Below are 21,033 nucleotides of genomic sequence, written 5' to 3'. Positions count from 1 at the left end.
CTTTGTAAATTTGGCTAATTATAAAAAAAGTGTCTACCTGGAACAAGTTTAGTATAGTATAAGTGCTTAATAGGCAAATGACGATAAGCATCTCAAATTGTCACATTTCAAAATGATACTCATCCACACCCCTACCACCCCCACACTTTTGTACTATTATTACTACACAACTTTTCACAGAAGTGGAAATCCAAAAAAGTTCAAAACTTGTGTTACTACTTTTACTACTACCACTTTTCACATTCTAATAAATCAATGTATAGTCTCGTCAAACTACAAAACTAAAGTACACTAAACTATTACAAATATGACTTCATCATCATTTCTTTCGTCTATTTCATAAAAGATGCCTCAAAAAACTTACAGCTATATATCAAGTTGCAGAACAAGTAGAAGAAGGTGCAGCTGGCAAAGACAGAGATTGTGATTTTGAAATCCAATCCAACCACCTCGTTACTGCTCCTCTTCTTTGTCTTTGTCTCTCTAATTGTCTTCCTCTTTCATCTTCATTGCTCCTAAACCTACTCATACCTGTCATTTCCGACACGCTTCTCTCATTTATTACTCCTCTGCCACTCCCGCTATTACTATTACAGTTTCTTCTTTCAATCTCAGCCGTCCATTTTCTCGACCCCGAATATCTACGGCTCTCGCTCAATATCATCTCCGACCGTAAAAACAACATATCACAAGCTTCCACGTCACTCCATCTATATTGGGCCCCACTTGCTGACCTGTCCTCTGATTCATCCCCAGAAATTATTATCCGGTGTTCCAGCCGCCTTTGCTCCGCTACATCCTCCGCCGCATCTATACGGTGGTTATTTTTTTCCGGCGCCGGTAATAACATCGTATCTTTTCTCCTTGATGATATTGAGTTAGTGGACTTACATTTTTTCTTGTAAAAATTCCAACTGTCTAACGACATTCTTTTATTCAAAAACGACGCCGTTCCACCATTTTCCTCTTTTGGAGTTTCTACTATTATCTGTAACGACGAACTTCCTCTTTCTCCGGCCGACGAATGTCTTCCCGACGAATAAATCCTCTTGTTTTCTTTCGCCGGCGATGATGACGTAGAATTTGAAAAAGATTTTCTCTCTAATTGGGGACCATTATTTTCATGTGAGATAAGAAGAATATCTTCTGGGTCAACTTTGTAACGACAAAGAGGACACGTGGAATGTGCATCAAGCCAAGTATCCACACACTCAACGTGAAATGCGTGTTTGCATTTGGGTAATAACCGTAGGATTTCACTGTTTTCGAATTTGTTCAAGCAAACAGCGCATTCCAAAGCCTCTGCTTTAGGCCCCCTGAGAGACCCGAATCTAAAAACGGGTAAAGATTCAATCACCGTACGGTCAATACCAGAGTTTTTTCTGAAGCTTGACCGCGGCGGAACTCCTCCTCCGCCGTAGGCGGCAGTGGTGGTGGTGGTTCCGAATGGACCCCTCTTACAATGTTTTGCATATAAGAGTAATAAAAATGTGATGGAAAAAATTGTTGTGAGAATTGCTACAACTACTGCTATGCTTGGTCTAAATGGTGATTCTCTAGATCTATATGGGGTGGGAGGTTGGGGTGGTGGGGTTGTTAAAAATGGTGTAGAAGAAAATGGGGTTTGAGCAATTTGTGCATAGGTAATAGTTTGAGGAGTGTTCAAGAAGAAGAAGAAGAGCCAGAGAGAAGGCAAAAGAAAATGAACATTGAAAATCATGCCCATCTCTGGCTCTTCTCTCTCAAGAAGAATGCAATAATTAAAAAGAAAAAAAGAAGATTATAATTTTGATTTGATTTTCAAGAATTGTTTTCATATATAGTGGGTTTTAGGAGATGAGGTTTAGTGTAAATATAAGGGCTTGTTTGGCCATAAAAGATTTTCACTTTTTTCTGGAATGAATATTTGGCCGTGAAAATTTCAAATTTCACTTGAAATTGAATTTCTAAATTTTTTAAAATTTGAAAAACTCCATAAAATTATTTTTTAGAATTTTTACTTTAAAGCACTCACAGAAATTCAAAAACAGCTTCAGATTGTATATTATGTCCAAACACAATTATAATTTTCAAATGTCATTTTTAACTTGAAACTCTTTTCACTTTTTTTTCGGAATTTTATAATTCTTACATCCAAACAACAACAACAACAATCTCAGTATTTTTCCACAAGTGGGATTTGAGAAGGTGAGATGTACGCAACCTTACACCTACCTAGAAGGATAGAAAAACTGTTTCCGATAGACCCTCGGCCGAAGACATCCAAACACCTCCTAAGATAACGAAACAAGAAAGAAAAGACAAAGAGAGATTTGAAAGTATTGTTAAGTGGAGTACTTTACCAAAAAGAAGGAAAATGTATAACTGGAAATGGGACATAAGGGTCAGGAATTGAGGGAAGGTAGGTTGAAGGAGGGGTAGGGGAGACAAAGGCACATTAAATTGTTTTGTATTAAATATAGAAAACAAGAACAAGAAGAAAGAAGCTTTGGATTTACTAATAGGAAAGGAATGAAGAATAATTGGTTATGTACAAACTGTGTAAGTATTGTTTGTTTGTGAATAAATTAATGTTAATGGCCACATGATTGTGCAGTAAATAATATAGATGAAAGGAGAAGAAAAATGGGAAAGAGAAGATGTTGATTGATGAATATGATTATTATGGAAAAGAATGAGAAGGGAAGGAGGAAACAAGAACCACAACACAGATACCGTAACTGAAGCAATGTGTACTAACTATACTTGTGACACATGGTTGGTTTGTTTTTTTATAAACATAGACGAATAAATTGAATTTAAAATATTATTTTTTTTCGATTTAACCTTGTGGTACTTAAAGTATATTAGTCCAATTAATTTAAATATTGCAAACAGATTCATCCTTGAACCCAGAAAACGTTGGGATATATATGTATATTCTACCATTCCCACAGACTGCTTTATGGAATTACGAGTTTTTTTTATTGTTGTTATTGTTGTATTGCAAATAAATACACTAAGAATAGAACGTTCATCTTCGTCCGAGTCCATAAGCAATGACAAATGTCCCACAAAGACTTGATTTGCTACTATTTTGCTAGGTTTTTTTCTAAACAAGTCACTGCTTATAAGTTGCTGGCTCATTTTCGATAGATATGCAATTAAAGTCCTAACTTCTATTATTGTTTGGGAGCTTACGGTATCATGTTCTAATTTACCGCGAGATGATTTTCGTTCACAAGTTCGAATCCTAGTTTGGTGCTGAATAATGATGAATGTGTGCCCTAAATATTGTATAGTACACTTTTATTACTTTTTGATGAACAGTTGTGTTCTACTAGATTGTGAATAATACTAGAACTAACTTATAAATTCAATTTAAGGCTACGTTTTTATAGCCAAAATATTCTCCTATCTAATAAGAGGGACTTAACACACACCTGGACGACATGCCTGCTTCACACTTCAAGGATAATTTTGTCTTTTCATCTAATTTTTAATGTTTCACTTCAAAACCTGGCAATCACCGCACTGTACAGGCTCTTCTTTCGCTTCTCTCTTCTCACTCTTCTTGTTCTTATCGGTATCAGGCAGACAACTCTTTGAGATACTTGGCAGATGCAGGTTATTTGTATCAAAAGGTTAACAACCAGTTTATTGCAAATTCAGTATCACCATTATCAGAAAAGCTTTGCTGATCTTATCTTTGCACTTTTGTGAATTTTCCTGTTTGGATCGTTGTTTCTTGTGAGTTTTCCTCCTCTTCTTCTTCGCCCATGTTTCTCTATTTAATCTTTATGGCATGCTAGGGCTTTATTGCTCAGAGAATTTAATCTGTCCGTCGATTTTGCTTTTTAGGTGTTTGAGGCAATTCTTGAATGAATTAGGCATTTTTTTTAGATTTCTACTATTGTTTTGAGTTTAATTTCTCGAGTGTGAAATAGTTGGGGAAACCTACGATAAAATGCTAACAACTGCTTTTGCTTTCAATTAGACAGTACAAATTGAACTAAACTATTCATGCCTTGTATTTTTTTCTCAAAAAGGAGAGAAATTTCAATCAAGTTTATTTTTTTGTTCACATCGATTAGCTGCTGAATCTGTAAAAGCCGATAAATATTCTCAAAGTCTTGTTATTTCACTTACGTAGAAGAGGATATTTAGAATGAGTAGAAGAAGATGTTGTTTTAGCAGTATAAACTACTAAATAGCTATTTAGGTATGGTAGTATCTTGAATTCTTGATATAGAACATAGAAAGGAAAAAATTAAATTTTGATGAAACATTATTCTCGCTTTCCAATAGGTTACATATATACTTATTTTATGCACTCATAATTTTTCAACATATATGCCCAACGCTTTAAATCAACTAAGAAGATAAACAGAAATAGCAAATGAAAGCATAATTAGAAGAGAGAGAGTTGACTGCTTGAATGAAGAATTAGCAGCAAAAGGATTAACCCATGCCTGCTTATATAAACGCAAAGTCTCAAGTTGGATTCTTTCCTGAATTAAAGAAAAAATTATAGATGTAGATCTGTTTGCTGGGCTCAATATGAAAGGGCACAACACTAATCATAATTCGATAGCTAAAGAGAAAGAGCTGAACGAATTGTTCAAAGTCGATATTAGCTAGCTTAAAGTGCCTCTTGGTATTATTCATGTTCTTCTTCTGACGGATTTCTGGCATCAATTTTTTTTTGGGTGGTGCATAGTAGCCTCAACATTAAAGAGTTAACGTGGCTTTATTTGATCAAAACAATTGAAAATGTAGTGCAAGAAGACTTTGTAGCAATTATCTGGTCTCTCCTATGTCAACCTGGGTCTGTCAAAGGCTAAAGTATAATCTTCACTTTTTACAAGTTTCTTTAAAGCTGATAAACGTTGTAACTTTATTATGGCAAATGCTTTTTTGTCATTCATAGATGATTATCATTGTCTCTTTTCAATAGTAGTTTGTTTTGTTTCACTCAGTTCTTGCTTTAAAGGTTTGATCTTGTTTCAAATTTTCATATGAGATGCTGCTGCAAAAATTATCATATTTCAAGAACGTTGGGAATTTGTGTTCAGGTGTTGATCCAGAATCTATCTTATGTGAGTTCTTTAACGCAGAATGTGCTAGCTAAAAGTTAAGAAAGACAAGTAGTAGAGGTTTTACATCGGGGGCTGTTCTGGCTATATAAGTTTCAGAACAGTCATTATTGAAAATAAATAAAGCATAAAGAAGGCCCCTTCATAATGTAGAGGATGACAGTCTATTTGCTCCAAATAGCTTTAAAATTTTAAAGAACAATATTTTTACTCTGTTTGTGCAATTGCAAGGTACACATATACTTATGATAACTATATTGGACAAGGATTCAGCCTGGTATTAGGTATAATAATAATAAGATAAGAAGATGTTGAAATGAACGCTTTGTTGGATTTACTAGGATGATTTCATAACCAAAACCATTAATGAGGATTTTTAAGGATATACAAATTAATATAAAGCCAATTTATTTGCAGTGATGTATGACATGTCTCTGAGACATGAGCCCTCAGTGATCAGTATGCCATTTTTTTGGTCTCCTAGATAGAATATTTAATAGATATTGTGTTTCGTGATATTAAAAATATAATTTATTTATTTTTTAAACATCTCATGAAAACTTCTGCTAGAAATATTTATAGGTGAAAAGGAAAATTGAACTACCATAAACTGATGGATTCCAAAGAACCAAACAAGTACTCATACGCAAAAAAAAAGGAAGGCTGCAATACAGCTCAAACGGTATGATACGCAGAGCCAAATATCTACTCGTAGAAGGGAAGTGATGTTGCTATCACGACGTATGAGAAGACAAAATTTTGCAAAGCACAACTTTCTTTAAAGTCCGATTGTTGCTGTCCCAGAGCAGGCAACATCATCTTGGGACAAAACATGATTTCTAAAACAAACTGCTCTTACCATACGAGAATCTCCTTCCCTTGCGGAAAAAGGTTAGATTGTTGTACTCATATTTAGAAACCATATGTTATTAATACAATGGTTCTTATGTATTTTGCTTGGAAACTTAGTATAATACCTTATTTATCTTATGTGCCTACAAGCTAAAATACTCAAATAGTACGTGCTCTATTGCACTATATTTAGCACTTGTTGAAGCTTCACTGTACATTTTTAAATGCATTCGTTGTTGTGTTACCAGGTACCAAACATTAAGCTTGCCAGACTACATTGTGTGATAATTTAGAAAAAGGAAAGGGTATATTGGATACCCCTATCATTTGTGAAACAGGTAACCATATCCTTCTCTTCGTTAAAAAGGTTATATTGTTGTACTCATGTCTATACACTATATATTATTAGGACAAGGATGCTTCTTAATTTTGCTTGGAGATTGAGTATGATATCTTACTTATCTTATATGTGCCTATAAACTAAAATACAAAAATACCACATGATGTTTTACACTTTATTTTATATCTACTGCGGCTTCACTGTATGTTTTTAAACGTCTTGGCTATTCTATTTACTAGCTGCCAGTCTTCAAACTTGCACGACTACAGTGATGGATAATCTAGAAAAAGAAAAGTCTATATTGGATCCCCCTATCATTCGTGAAACAGGTAAACCTGCCTTTAGATTATACTTTCTTTGAGAATAACATATTGTTTGTACATTACTGTAATCTGTGACTATTTGTATATAAGGGTCCACGTCGGGTACATCTAAACTGCCTCTTGTTTGCTTGAACGCTGTTCCAATCAAAGGTTTGCATAAACTTTATATTATAATAATGTCCACCATATGTATGCCTTCGTGTTTCGTTTTTTAAATGATACTTCTTACATATTCAGTTCATAGCCGGGCCAAAAAGGTGTGTCTGGCTGCTAAAGAGCAACGAAGTGACTATGTTGCTCTAAAAAACATGTCGCACTGCCAATACTGTCATGCAAAGAGGTTTGAATATGAACCTCCAGGATTTTGCTGCAACAGTGGTGCAATAAGGTTGACATATCATAAAATGCCACCTGAATTATCAGAGTTATACTTTGGAAAGACTGAAGAATCTGAAAACTTTCGAACTTATATTAGAATGTACAACAACATGTTTGCATTTACTTTACTTGGTGTAAAGTATGATAAAGAGCTAGCGAGAAGAAATTGCGGTATCTACACATTTAGAGTCCAGGGGCAAACATATCATTTTATAGATGATTTAATTCCTTCCAATGAAAAACCCAGGAATTTACAGTTGTACTTCTATGATCATGATAATGAACTAGCTAATAGGATGGCTTGTTCGACAAGAATTAATGAATCAATAATGAAAAAGTTGATGGACATATTGAAAGTAAATCCATACACTGTTTTCCTAAAATCTCTCTTAAATGTTCCCCAATTATCTGATTTCTCTATAGCTCTTAAATGTCACTCACCGTTAGATCAACAGACATATAACTTACCCAGCTCATCAGAGGTTGCAGCATTATGGCTTGAAGAAAATTCTACAGACATTTATGCACCATATATTCGAATTTATACCCACAGTAATGGAACTCGATTAGTACATTATTATTATGGATGTTATGATCCGTTGCAATATCCGTTATTATTTCCCTTCAGTGAAAATGGATGGCATTGTGGAATACAAAAAATTATTCAAACAAATAAGGTGACGAAACATAGAGCTTACTGTGAACATGAACAGTTGCGCAGTATATCAAACATATGTTCAGTTAATGGATTTTTTGATATGGAAGACGAATCATTACAAAAAGAAAAACGAAAAAGAGATACAGTGTCATGTCGAGAGTATTACTGTTATAAATTTCAAATAAGAGATAATGAAACAAATGAAGTGATACATTGTGGAAGAATATTCCAACAGTTTATAGTAGATGTATATATAAAACTTGAAACACAAAGATTAGACTCCTTCTCATTTAATCCAAATTTATTTAGAATCAAAGTCTTGCAAGGACTCCTTGATATTTTAAGATTTGGTGAAAGGGAAGCCTCTAAAATTGAAAACAAAATGTTCCTCCCTATTACATTTATAGGGTGACCAAGGGACATGCGCCGACGATACATGGATGCTATCGCATTGGTACAATATTTTGGAAAACTTGATTTCTTTATAACAATGACTTGTAATCCTTCTTGGCCAGAAATAAAAGAACATTTATCACTAGCTGATGAGGTACAAAACATAGCTGATTTAGTTAGTAGAGTTTTCAGAGCAAAGGTAGAAGAATTAAAGACAAATATTTTAAAAAGACAAATCTTTGGAAGAGTTGCTGGATTCATGTATACTATAGAATTTCAAAAACGGGGTCTTCCACATGCCCATTTCCTTATTATACTTGCTGATGAACACAAATTACTGACTCCTAAATCTTATGATAAATTTGTCTGTGCAGAATTGCCTGATTCTAAAAAAGATCGCGATCTATATTCACTTGTTATTAAACATATGATGCATGGTCCTTGTGGAAAGGTAAATCCTACAAATATTTGCATGAAAAATAATAACTGCAAATTCAAGTATCCAAAAGATTTTGCTGAACAAACATCAAAAGGGAAGAATTCATATCCAATATATAGAAGGAGAAGAACCAGAGAAGCTGTAGAAGTAAGAGGTGAGTTTCTCGATAATTCTTGGGTAGTTCCATATAATCCATTTTTGCTATGCAAGTATAATTGTTATATGAACGTTGAAGTTTGTTCTGATATCAAGGTAGTGAAATATATTTACAAATATATTTGCAAAGGACACGATAAAATTACATTTCATATACATGGTAGTGATACAGATACAAACATAGATGAAATAAAAGAATATCAATCTGCTAGATGAGTTTCGCCTCTAGAAGCTGCGTGGCGATTATTTCGTTTCCAATAAGTGAAATGACTCCAAGCGTTTTTCATCTTCAGTTACATTTAGAAGGACAATAATTTGTCTCTTTTAAAAGTATTGAGAATATTGATAGAGTACTGAGTAATCCAATGATTCAAAAAGCAATGTTAACTGAATTCTTTGTTATGAACAGAACAAATAAAGATGCTATGCAACTATTATTATTATATAAAGAATTTCCTGAGTACTTTATATGGTCATTTAAGGAAAAAATGTGGACACATCGAAAACAACGTAATGTAATTGGACGTGTTATAACATGTCATCCAACAGAAGGAGAAAGATATTATCTTAGATTATTGTTGATGAACGTTAGAGGACCAAAATCATATCAGGACTTATGTAAAGCTGACGGAAAATGTTATAATACATTTAGAGAGGCTGTAGAAAAAAAGGATTGTTACACGGTGATAAGAACTTGGTTGAATGTATGTCTGAATCTACAAATTATCAAATGCCGTATAGTTTAAGGCGTTTATTTACAACATTATTGGTGTACTGTAATCCCGCTAATCCAGCAAAACTTTGGAAACAATTTGAAGATTCAATGTCCGAAGATTTTAAGATTCTACCTAACATGAATGCTAAAGATATTCGTTTTATGACTTTAAATCATATTAATGATGTTTTGCATTTGATGGGACGTGATATTAATGAATATAATCTTATTCCTGAGAAAATTAAACCTTCAACTGCTATCAAAGAAACCAATGACTGTTAGTTTGAAAGAAATATCATTGTTAGAGAAGAAGATTTACTTCTAGAGAGAAAATTAAATACTGAACAACGAAAAACGTATGACATCATTCTTGATAGGATATTTTCTAACAAATCGGGAGCATTTTTCGTTGACGGGCCTGAAGGAACTGGAAAAACTTTTCTATATCGTACTTTATTAGTTGCTATACGATCAAAAGGCTTTGTCGCTTTAGCAACAACAAGTTCAGGTGTTGCGGCTTCGATTCTCCCAGGAGGACGAACTGCTCACTCCCGCTTTAAATTTTTTATTGATATCGATGAACAATATTCTTGCAACATTAGTAAGCAAAGCGCACTTGCAGCTTTAATACATGATGCAAAATTGATTGTCTGGGATGAAGTATCTATGGCAAAAAAGAAAGTGATAGAAACTTTTGATATTCTCTTGAAGGATCTAATGGATACAAATGCTCTATTTGGAGGAAAAGTGGTCATTTTCGGTGATGATTTTAGACAAACTCTCCCGGTTATTAGGAGTAGGAAAAAAGAAGATTTTATTCAAGAAAGCTTATTATATTCTGAAATTTGGAATCAACTAGAAAAACTACGATTATCAGAAAATATGCATGCAAAGACGGATCCTACCTTTTGTGAATTTTTTATGAGAATTGGAAATGGACAAGAAAAAACAAATAGCCATAACAAAATTGAAATCCCTAATTGTTTTCTTATCCCTTTCATTTCTGAAAATCAATCATTAGATCTGTTGTTTAGAGTTACTTATCCATATCTACATACATGTTTTTCCGATGCATCTTCTATAACTTCGCGTGTAATTCTGACAACCAAAAATGACTTTGTTGATGAAATAAATGATTTGCTCATAGCTCAATTTCCTGGTGATCCTAAAATATATGTTGCATTTGATGAGACTATTGAAGCAAACGATCAAAGTCAATATGAAGATTTTTTGCATACTTTATATCCTGCTGGTTTATCTCCCCATAAATTGACCTTGAAAAAGAATTGTATTGTTGTGTTGTTACGAAATTTAAATCATGTGAAGGTTTATGCAATGGTACACGACTTATATGTTGTGATCTTCGAAAATATGTTATAAGTGCTAAAATTGCCACTTGGGACTTTAAGAATACACATGTATTTATTCCCAGAATACCATTATTATCATTAACAGATAAAAAATTGCCTATTCCTTTCAAAAGAACACAATTTCCTGTGAGATTATGTTTTGCTATGATAATAAATAAAGCTCAAGGTCAAACATTGGACTTCGTGGGAGTTTATTTACGCGAACCTGTTTTTTCCCACGGTCAGCTCTACGTAGCGCTATCAAGAGCAAAAAGTTTCAATTGTGTAAAACTGTTAATTCGACCAGCCATAACAGAAAGCGATGATGATCATTCAACTTATAATATAGTGTATAATGAAATCATTCAAAAAGCTTTCCATAAATAGTTCCATTGGATGGCCCCAAGTTTTGTTCTCGTAATGAGCTCATATAATTCATGGCAAATTGGCTTGAGGTTTGGCATCGCCCCAGAAATTACTCTGATGTTGTTACAGAGGTATTTTTACTATTACCTGTATGCTTATTATTCATTTAACGATTCATCTTGAAACATATTTTTTGCACCTTTACTATGTAATAACAAAATGTTAACTTCTGTTCTTGCAAATCCTTGCTAAACTTTTATCGTTCTTTTTAATGCGCAATAAATAGCTCAATGTTGTATCTATTTGATTTTACTGTTTTTATGGCATGTATAATCTGCTCCATCTCTGTCTTATTTTGTCCATCTATCTTACTTTCTTTTTCTTGCTTCAATATTATTTGATAATCCAGATGCATTTTCTTGCATCAATACTATTAGGTTCTTTCATGCCAATAATTTAGAACATAACTACTACATGTGAAAAAAATTTAAAGCTCACTAACGGAAAATAAAAAAAAGTGTTATAGCTGATGTATTCATATCATTTAGATACTTGCTTGGTGACATACTTGAAAAACTTGATGGTTGTTTTAACATTTTTTTTTCTATAAGATTGATTCTCGCTTAACTATTACAGCTGATTCTTATGTGAAGAACCAAAAGGAACTCCATTTATACTATAACCCAACCAGACCTAATTCCAAACAAAGGAGGAGAGTTTACTGTCTCTTAAAAGCAACATCGCTGACTATATGTATATGTATCAAAATACTTACCAATTTTAGTTTTACTGTGACTAACTTCTACTTTCTTTTTGTGCTTATTAATTAGGAATTCCGTTTGCATTCCAAAATTTTACAAGATAAGGACATGTCATATACCTGGAATAAAGCGGGCAGAACGTATAAAACTACTACGTTATACATTTTGATTAAATTACAGTTAAACTCTTCTGACTACTTTATTTCGATTTACAAAATTGCAAGTATTAGACTCATGAACATACTTTCAAGTGATTATATCTACCTGTATGCATTTTGCTACATTTTCTATACATTGATTTTCATTTTGTTGTTTACGAAGTGGAAGTTGCCAAAGAACCAGGGCAGTTTTCTGATGCTAAAGTTAAGTGTGAAATGGAGTACCCCACATGTTTGGCTGGAGAATCACAAAAAGTTGATGCAAATCATGTTGATAATTCTTTGTTGTGCAGTGAACTTCTTGCTTCTTATATTGATAGTTTTGCACATAATCTTGGCTCTTCTACGAAACGGTTACACAACCTGTGAAATTTTGGAGCTGGATACTTTCGAATTGGATATTGATTGTCCATTCAATTTGATCGGTTGGATTTACAGTGTCTTGACTTATTGATTGTGGATTTTAATTTACATTATCGTTGCATTTCAGTTGGTTCTACGTCAAGGATACATATGGAAGGTACACAAATTATCAGCTACTGATAAAAGGAATTGATGATGAGAAGCCATCAATTATGGGAGATCCTAGCCAACAGAATTCGACTTCAACTCATGGATCCTTTAAGAGGTATTTGGCTAGAAAAAGACAGGTGATTTAATATCCTTCCATGTATCTGCCTTCAGTTATTCTACTTGCCACTGTTTAGTCAACTTACATTTACTATGTGTACTATTTAAGACTTTAGCAATGAATCTGGAAGTTTATCATATTATATGTATTCTTATTCTTACTAATGTATTTCTCTGCGCTACTTAAGCAACCAAAGGGGTTAGAATATCATCTAAGAATGGTGAACTATCACATCATTTTTCTGTCTTTTAGAAGGCATTTTCAGTACTGAGGAGGTTTGTTCCTCCTACGCATGCTCTATTATAATTCTTTTTCCTTTTTCTAGAAAGTTCAGTCACAAATGACAAAAGGTGGTATATTCTAGGACATCGGTCTGGAAGATTTTGTCAGAGGTTTGAGAAAGGAGAGCAATCCAAAGCAGATGCTGAAAAGAGCAGGTTTTTTTTTCTTTCACCTTTCCTTTTATTATACTCTATCATATCTCACATAACATATATACTGCTTCATTCTAAGGTCATAAAGTAGAGATGAGTGAAGTTAGCGTTCTTGAATGCCCTCAGTTACTCTTTGGATCATGCCTCAAACTATCAAATCTCTCTTAGTATCATCTATGTATACTTTCAGAATATATAATTGTATTGAAAATTGCGAGATAAAGTTAAGATTATAGTTGGTTCGTAAGCCTCTAGGGCACTCGGGGTCCAGTTACGCCTAAGTATACTTTCCCAATCATAATTGTTTGAAGAACAGGATATGTCTATTGTGATCTAAAATCTTACAGTGGAATTTTGCTGACCTACACTAGAATATGGAGACTACACTGGCAGTGAACTAACAACGCATAACAACTGCTAATTATTCACTCCTTCAATTCTCCATCAATATCAAAATTGTTCTTGACCTCTGTATTTTCTCCATTAACTCTCGATTTCTCTCTTTGATTTCATCTTCTGTCAATATCAATACTTATGGTAAGGCTTTCTCTATTATTGTATTCCCTTTTTTTTAATTGGCTTTGCTTCCTGCTTTCGTAGTATTTATTAAGAATATATGAACAAAAAATAGGAACAAGAAAAGTTGCAATAGGATCACCCTTGAAATGATCAGCCTTATATGTGCTGGTAAATTGTTCAAAGGTGGTGATGGGACTGAAAAGTTAAGCTAATTGGCTATCAAATGAAAAAACCACAAAAATTCAATCCACAAATCTGCAGTCTTTTTGAAATATGGACCTTGAAGCTGATTTCTGTTTTATCCTTAAAGATTATCATCATGTTTACAAATTGCTCCTATAGGCACATGCTGTCAGGGTATCTTCGAGACGCTTGAGCTAATAACATTTTCTATTCTTCATACTCTTATTATTTAGTTACTTTATTTGGATATTACCAATCTCAGTAAACTCCATTATGCATTTCTGGGAAAATAACTTAAAAGTCTTGGATACTGGTGTCATTTGAGCATATGTGGTCATCTATATATACATGGCTTAGTCCTGCCCAACAAAGCTATATATACCTTTAGCCTTTAGGTGACTTATCTGTATAGGGACATGTAAAAAAGTCTACAATGAAGTGCAGCATAGAAGCTTCCAGCAATATGGAACTGATATGTGGTATTGCTTATGCTAAAGCAAAGCACCATTGAGTGATATACATCAAAGTTTGAAATTAATGAGCAAGCAAAGGTACTACAAATACATGGAATCTGTAACTTCCACTCCTAATATCCAAAACCAAGAGAGTTACTGGTACAGAATTTTACTCAGCTGATCAGTTGTCTCCATTCCCATTAATTTACAACAGTGGTCTCTGTTGTCTCGCCGGAGCCCTCTTTGTTAGTATTTCATGCTCTAATTGCTCTCTTTTGAAATATTGTGATTCCTTTACACTAGCAGTAAAAATCTGTACAGTTGTTTTACTTATATTGTCCTAAAAGATAAGACTAATGAAATTAGTCTTTTTAACTTATAGGAGATATTAACTAAGTAACTATGTTGTACCAATGTATGCCATTTTAAATTTTATTAATTGAGTACATGATATGTTATATCAAATTGCCGAACTTGGGCAACTTTTAAAGGAAAAATTAATTACACTAGCGCGCTAACAGAAATATTTTTGGACAGATTAAAAAGGTATAGTGAATGATTTCCTTCATGTAATCTGCTTTATTTGTTATTGAATAATTTGATTCTCAAAATGATGTGCAATTCCGGAGCTTCAGAGGTATGGTCCTGTCCTTGAATCCATTATCAAAATTACTGAAGAATTAGCATATCAACAAGCAAAAGAAGTCGATCAACTGCTTTCAAAAGGCAAATATTTGGGTGATATTCATCCTTCCTCTCTTCCCCTTTCCCTCTTCCTTTCTTGTATACCCTTGCTACTATTAGCATTTTACCTATTCTCAACATCCTCCATTATTCCAGCACTTTTCACTTTATTCTAAGAAATGAATCATGTCGGGTTTTTTTTATCTTAATTAGAAAACTTCATATACAATTAGCTTTCTCTGAATTTGCTTAAAGGAAAACATTTATTTGATTCTATTCTTTATAGGTCCTCTTCATGGGGCTCCGTATGGTTTGAAGGATATTATTGGCTTCCAAATCTTTCAAGTATCAAGTTCTTGATATTGAAGCTTGGGTTTATAAGAGGTATTGATAAATTAATGAATGTAGAGCCCTCATCCAGAGGCAACCCTGTACATGTATTTGTATTACTTATAGATACGGGTGATGCAGACTGAAATCTGCTGGTGTAGTTCTTGTTGCAAAATTAGTCACCGTTCTTTAGCATGTGATATGATATCTAGTTTGGCGATAGAACAACAAACCCATGGAACGAGGAAGAATTTTCTACTGTTTCATCAGCAAGGCTAGCTTCCTGTACCTCAGCAGATATATAGAGTTATTAAGCTATCACTAATACATGTATTTTGTTGGAGGTAAAAATATCTTCCCTTGTGGCATATATGATATTACTTGTTCTGCTAGATGCCTATATCTGTTTGCGTATCTGCACGGTCGAAAGAATAGACTTGAACTAACTTTTCGTCATTCAGTGATCCAAATAAATAGAATTTTAAAGATCTTATGTACCGTGTGCCTTATCCTGAAATTGGTACAACAAAGACGACCAACAAGAAGGAAAATTGATATGTAACAACTTTCAACCTTTTGTGAAAATAGTGTGTGATTTTGGTACCAACTGGCACTATAAAATTTTGTAGTCATATTTCTTGTAGTTAAATATGCTTTGTCAGTTATTAAAAACATACTATTAAATTGCTCTACCTCTTCCATCAGATTGCTCACTATTTGATTTGATTGCAGGTTGATGAGTCTATTCGTAAGATTGCGATTCGTGTTCTAGGCTTCTGCAGCTGCTCGCTCTGTTGCAGCCGATGTCAAAAGTGCTGGTGATCAGCAAATAATTAATTCAGTTGATGTCACATGTGGTCTAAGCTTCGGCGAATACACTGCTCTGGCGTTTGCAGGAGCTTTCAAGTTCTTGGCTTGCATAACCTTATGGAAACACATACATTAGGAGTTGCGTATGTATTAGATGTTACTTTCTTATCATTCAGTATTTACCAATCTTTAAAATGCAAGTGCTTAAATTTCATTATTGTCCCCATTAATCTATTACCTCTGCCAGTTTCGAGGATGGGCTTAAGCTGGTCAAGCTAAGAGGAGAAGCTAGGTAATGTTCAACAATCCAATGATAAAAAAAAATATCTTGCATGGAACTCTAAAATATCTACTCTTTCCCTTTTCCTTCAGGATGCTGCTGATGCTGCAAAAAGTGCAATGGTTAGTATAATTGGACTAGACTCCTAGAAGGTCCACAAACTGTGTGATGCAGCTAATGAGGAAGTTGATGAAGCCAACAAAGTTCAAATTGCAAATTTCTTATGCCCAGTGATTTTTTTCAAATGCTCTATAACCAGACTAATATTATATTTATTATACATTTTGCAATATTGAACCTGGCTAAGCATTTTCCAGTTTTGTTGTTGACATTGTATATTTTACAGGAAAATTATGCAGTCTCCGGAGGTCTTAAAGGAGTGAAAGTGGTAAAAGCAAAAGCAAAATGATTCAAAGCTCTAATGACGGTATTTCCTTTCTCTCCAAACGCTGTTGTTTTGGCTGCCAATTGCCAATGTTGTTCGCATCTTAACATTGGATTTTGATTGTTCCAGGTACGTCTAGCTGAGTTTTATGAATCCAGCTTTCTCAAGACTAGAAGCTGCTCTGGGTGCAACAGAGATCAGAACTCCTAGAATACCAATAATATCAAATGTTGATGTGCAACCACATGCAGATCCAGATACAATTAAGAAAATATTAGCTCGCCAGGTAAGGATACAAACAGTGCATCCACAACATTAAATTAATTGATTATCGATGGACACAATCTGCGAATGTTGATTTGTCGTGTTTGAGTTATGCAGAGGAGATCTGTTCCTCCTTAATGGTAAAGATGCTTAATTATAATTCTTTTTCTTTTTTCTAGAAAGCTCATTCAGAAATGACAAAAGCTGGTATATTCTAGGACATAAGATTTGTCAACTTTGAGAAAGAAAGCTATCCAAAGAAGGTGCTAAAGAGAGCATGTTTTTTTTTTTTTTTTTTTTTACATTTAGCATTCTTGAATGACCTCAGTTACTCTTCCGATCATGCCTCAAACTATCAAACCTCTCTTATTGTCATCTGTGTATACTTTCAGAATATACAAATGTATTGAAAGTTATGAGATACAGTTGACATTATAATTGGCTCATAAGCCTCGACGACACTCAGGATCCAGTTACCCTGAGTATACTTTCCCAATCATAATTGTTTGCCGAACAACATATGTCTAAATGGGTGAGTATAATCCTTTTTCATTCTTTTTCCTTCCGATTCTAAGATGCTTGCTTTGGCGTTCTGCACCAACACCATGGGCTGACTTGCAAATCTACCAGTACAATATGTTAAACCTGTGGAATTCAATCATCGCAGTATGGAAAATTGACCGCGAAATAAGGCTGCTGCTAAATTTTAATATGCATATTTGTATGTTCTGCTTGTGGCTTGACCTCTCTGCATAAAAGAGAAAGTAATTGTTGTTTATGTAATATGTACTTTGTAACACATTTTACGATCTTGTTCATTTAGCTCTAATATTTTGTTGCAAATAAAGACAACTTTACGCAGCATCAGCTTGGCTCGCTCTAAGCTGGATTCTCATTATTCCTAAAGTTACTCAAGCAGTTGCTGCAACAGCTGCTTACTATTCTGGGAAGTACAATGAGATCGTTCAACAATCCACTGAGAAATGATACAAGGTTGACTGGGAAAATTTCTAAGATGTTCATCACTCAGCCTGTGGCTTCCAACGAAGGACCTTCTGATTTTACCTTTATGATTCATACCTAGCTGTTTAGTTCTCTGTGAGGAGCTCAAGACTTTGTGCTAACTCCCAATGCTCACGGAAAAACTATTGATTGCTGAAGGACTCACACTGCATTCTGAATCCTTCTGAAGAATGATAAATGCACAAATGCAAGCAAGTATTTTTGTTTTTGTTTTTGTTTTTTGTTAACTGTTAAAAAGCAAGCGAGTATTATTATTCTTATAATCCATGATGCACCTTTCATGGCTTTAGAGCTTGTGAGATCACCTTAATAATACTAGATCGCTTTTTGGAAGTTGTCAATGAGCCAAAGACTAAGTTTTTGCCATCACTTGTAATTGGAATTTAAGCTTTCAAATGAAAAATGATGGGGGCGGGAGCTTCTTTTACAAGGTTTGTTGCATTACCAATTTAGCATTCATATATTCCAAAATAAGTGAACAAGATGAAATCCATTAAGTAGAAACTGACGGGCAATAATTGTGTATTTGGTAAAAAAAATTACTTATTCAGTAAAAGTTGTCTTTTATTTACACTAGGCACAACTTTTATTTTGCATTCAAAATTTTTCTTTACTTCAGAAAAATGAGTTTTTGAGAAAATAATAGTTTTTAAAGTTAAATTGAAAATAAATCGATAGCTTTATCAAACAGTTCTTATCTTTTTTCAGCTACCAAAGGTTGCGCGAAGTGCACCGATAGCCATTTTTAAGCCCGTTGTTTAAAATATATTTACAGTTTACAATCTATTTAAGATTAGTCAATTTGTTTAAGCTTCAGGACATCGCCTAAAGTTTAAGAATTGTGTCCAAAAGTTTGAATCTTATGTCCTGAATTTAAAATTAGCGGTCCATAAATTCAGGACACTAAGTCCTGACATCCAAATTTAAGTTTGGATGCTTAAAAGTGACTACCTGGTGTCATTTCCACCCAAAGGTTCGTTGTTGGTTTTCATAAAGGTCCACCTTATTATATTTGGGCTTGAGTTTTTCCTTTTGGCGACATTGCAACACAGTTATATTTCAACCTTTCATTTAATTGGAAACACAAAATAATGGAGTAATAATAATAGAGAATATACTAAAATTTGTAAAATAGCATAGTACTGCAGTATTAGGAAAAGGAAAAAAAGAAAATCCAATGACGATAATTCATGTGAAAAAGGAAAATAAAAATAGAATATTAGTAGTAAATTTACGTTTTTGGAATATATATATATATTCTATAAGAAAAGAGTAATCTGATTAGAAAATAACATGGGGTCAAATTAGAACTCACGATATTACTATTCAAACTATAATAACTTTACTATCTTCATGATTATTTTGAAGGTCAAGTAACATTTTAAGCTCAAATAATTGTCTTTAATTCAAGTACTTAATAAGAAAAGTCTCTAAAAAGAAAAAGTAGAGCTGGTATTCTTTTAGAAATATTTATTTTTATATTTTCATGTCCAGTTAATTTAATGTAACACGTGATTTTTCTTATGCTAGAAGAGGACATCTCATCTTATTTAAAACTATTAGCAAATGAATTATCAACGGAAAAAGTACAAATTCTTTAGCTATTCACAAATTGATGAGGTTTAAATAAATTAGAGTCTTTTTCTCTTACATTTAACTCACTAAGAAATTATCAATATGAGTTGCCTATGAATATTTTTGTGTTACCAACAAGACTACTTATTATTTTGCTAAAAAAAATTATTGTAAATTTTAAATTAGAATATGAGGGAAAAACAAACATAAAAAACAAAAGAAGAAGCAATCTAATGAAATATTTGAAACCTTTTTATATCTTTTTCGTTGATGTTTAATTCCAACAAAATAAGTTTAAAATCAAACGATTAACTCGAAAAAATAATATTTTTATTAAACAAAGATCCATATATATATTTTTATCTTTAAATATATTATTTAAATTAATATAAATAATCTTTACAAAATAACTTGAGAAATAAAATTAAGGAAATTATTTTTGTAATTCAGTGTTGGGCCCATGCTCATCCCTCCTCTAGTCTACTGTATATATGCCACGATTCAAGTGTAGTGACCAGTGACTGCTCGGATTCAATTTTCACTCAATACAAGACTTTACTTTAAAAAGATTCATTCTTCACTTCATACATGACTTGACTTTTCACAAAGATTCTCGTCAGATCCGAAGAATCCTCAATCATTTGAGGATCTATCATTCAATCATTATCAGGTGGAAGGTTCTTTTGTCCCACATCTTGTTGATTAAATTATTCCTCTTAATTACATGAGTGCCATTATATTGTCATTTATTGAATATCATATACATAGGTGTTGTTCTTGATAGTAAAAGGCATTTATTATATAGAATCAATAGTGTCCTCATAAACGCCATTCATTTTGTGATTTAGAAAATCTGAGAATATTATTCTTAACTAAGATTAACTTATGTTTTGCCAAAATTAATGATTTGAACCAAAATTTATGTTTTTGGGTCAAACAAGAGTATAACTAACTTCATGTATAAAAGAAAATTAAAAAAGGGAAAGTCTTACACTTTGTCTGAACTTTAATGTGATTTGATTTAGCCCAATCATATTTTTTTTACATTTTACTACCTACAAAATAATCACAGTATACACCTAAAATGATTTTTGGTGGAGGATAATGTGGGTCATCACTTGCTTTTAAATTATATTTTGTGTTCCGAGGCCTTGAAAACCTCATTTAGCATCATCTCGATTTGCATGCGCAGTCTGGGCACGTAGCCGGAAAGCCTAAATATGAAAATCTATGAAAAATGATAAGTTTTGACTATAAAATGAGTTAATTTGACTTCGGTCAATATTTTGGATAAACGGATCCGGACCCGTGGTGTGACGGTCCCGAAGGGTCTATAGGAAAATATGGGACTTGGGCGTATGCCCGAAATTGAATTCCGAGATCCCAAGCCCGAGAAATGAATTTTTTAAAGAAAATTATTTTCTGAAACTGTTTAAAGGAATTTGAAATGAATTTTGATTAGAACATGTTGGTATCGGGCCCGTATTTTGGTTCCGG

General features: G+C 33.4%; 2 protein-coding genes across 18 annotated transcripts; one reads left to right on the top strand and one right to left on the bottom strand.

The window, feature by feature from the left end:
* Positions 1-183: 183 nt before the first annotated feature.
* On the bottom strand, positions 184-1,990 carry LOC104233558 (RING-H2 finger protein ATL43). Its single transcript, XM_009786969.2, has one exon. It carries the CDS (start codon positions 1,724-1,726, stop codon positions 374-376), a length of 1,353 nt encoding a protein of 450 aa, XP_009785271.1. The 5' UTR covers positions 1,727-1,990; the 3' UTR covers positions 184-373.
* Positions 1,991-3,481: 1,491 nt separating this feature from the next.
* Positions 3,482-18,391, top strand: LOC104233561 (uncharacterized). 17 transcript variants are annotated; one of them, XR_011403539.1, is made up of 15 exons: positions 3,484-3,729; positions 5,658-5,966; positions 6,176-6,265; positions 6,507-6,596; positions 8,394-11,175; positions 11,875-12,591; positions 12,920-13,031; positions 14,821-14,911; positions 15,156-15,253; positions 15,932-16,152; positions 16,257-16,301; positions 16,382-16,411; positions 16,636-16,716; positions 16,804-16,960; positions 17,118-17,359. XR_011403539.1 is itself a non-coding variant. In XM_070162414.1 (15 exons), the coding sequence occupies exons 4-7, from the start codon at positions 6,539-6,541 to the stop codon at positions 12,330-12,332; spliced, it is 543 nt and encodes a 180-aa protein (XP_070018515.1). In that variant the 5' UTR covers positions 3,488-3,729; positions 5,658-5,966; positions 6,176-6,265; positions 6,507-6,538; the 3' UTR covers positions 12,333-12,613; positions 12,920-13,031; positions 15,156-15,253; positions 15,932-16,152; positions 16,257-16,301; positions 16,382-16,411; positions 16,636-16,716; positions 16,804-16,960; positions 17,118-17,359. The 17 variants fall into 17 exon arrangements, 8 of the variants coding, with proteins under 8 accessions (XP_070018513.1, XP_070018511.1, XP_070018512.1 ...); XR_011403534.1 differs by having other exon boundaries at positions 3,485-3,729; positions 11,875-12,613; XR_011403536.1 differs by lacking the exon at positions 14,821-14,911 and adding an exon at positions 17,870-18,391 and having other exon boundaries at positions 3,486-3,729; positions 11,875-12,613; positions 17,118-17,201.
* The last annotated feature ends 2,642 nt before the right edge of the window (positions 18,392-21,033 follow it).

This window comes from Nicotiana sylvestris, chromosome 11 (assembly GCF_000393655.2).
Source record: "Nicotiana sylvestris chromosome 11, ASM39365v2, whole genome shotgun sequence".
Classification (NCBI taxonomy): Eukaryota; Viridiplantae; Streptophyta; class Magnoliopsida; order Solanales; family Solanaceae; genus Nicotiana; species Nicotiana sylvestris.
This window is presented reverse-complemented; position numbering and strand designations above follow the sequence as displayed.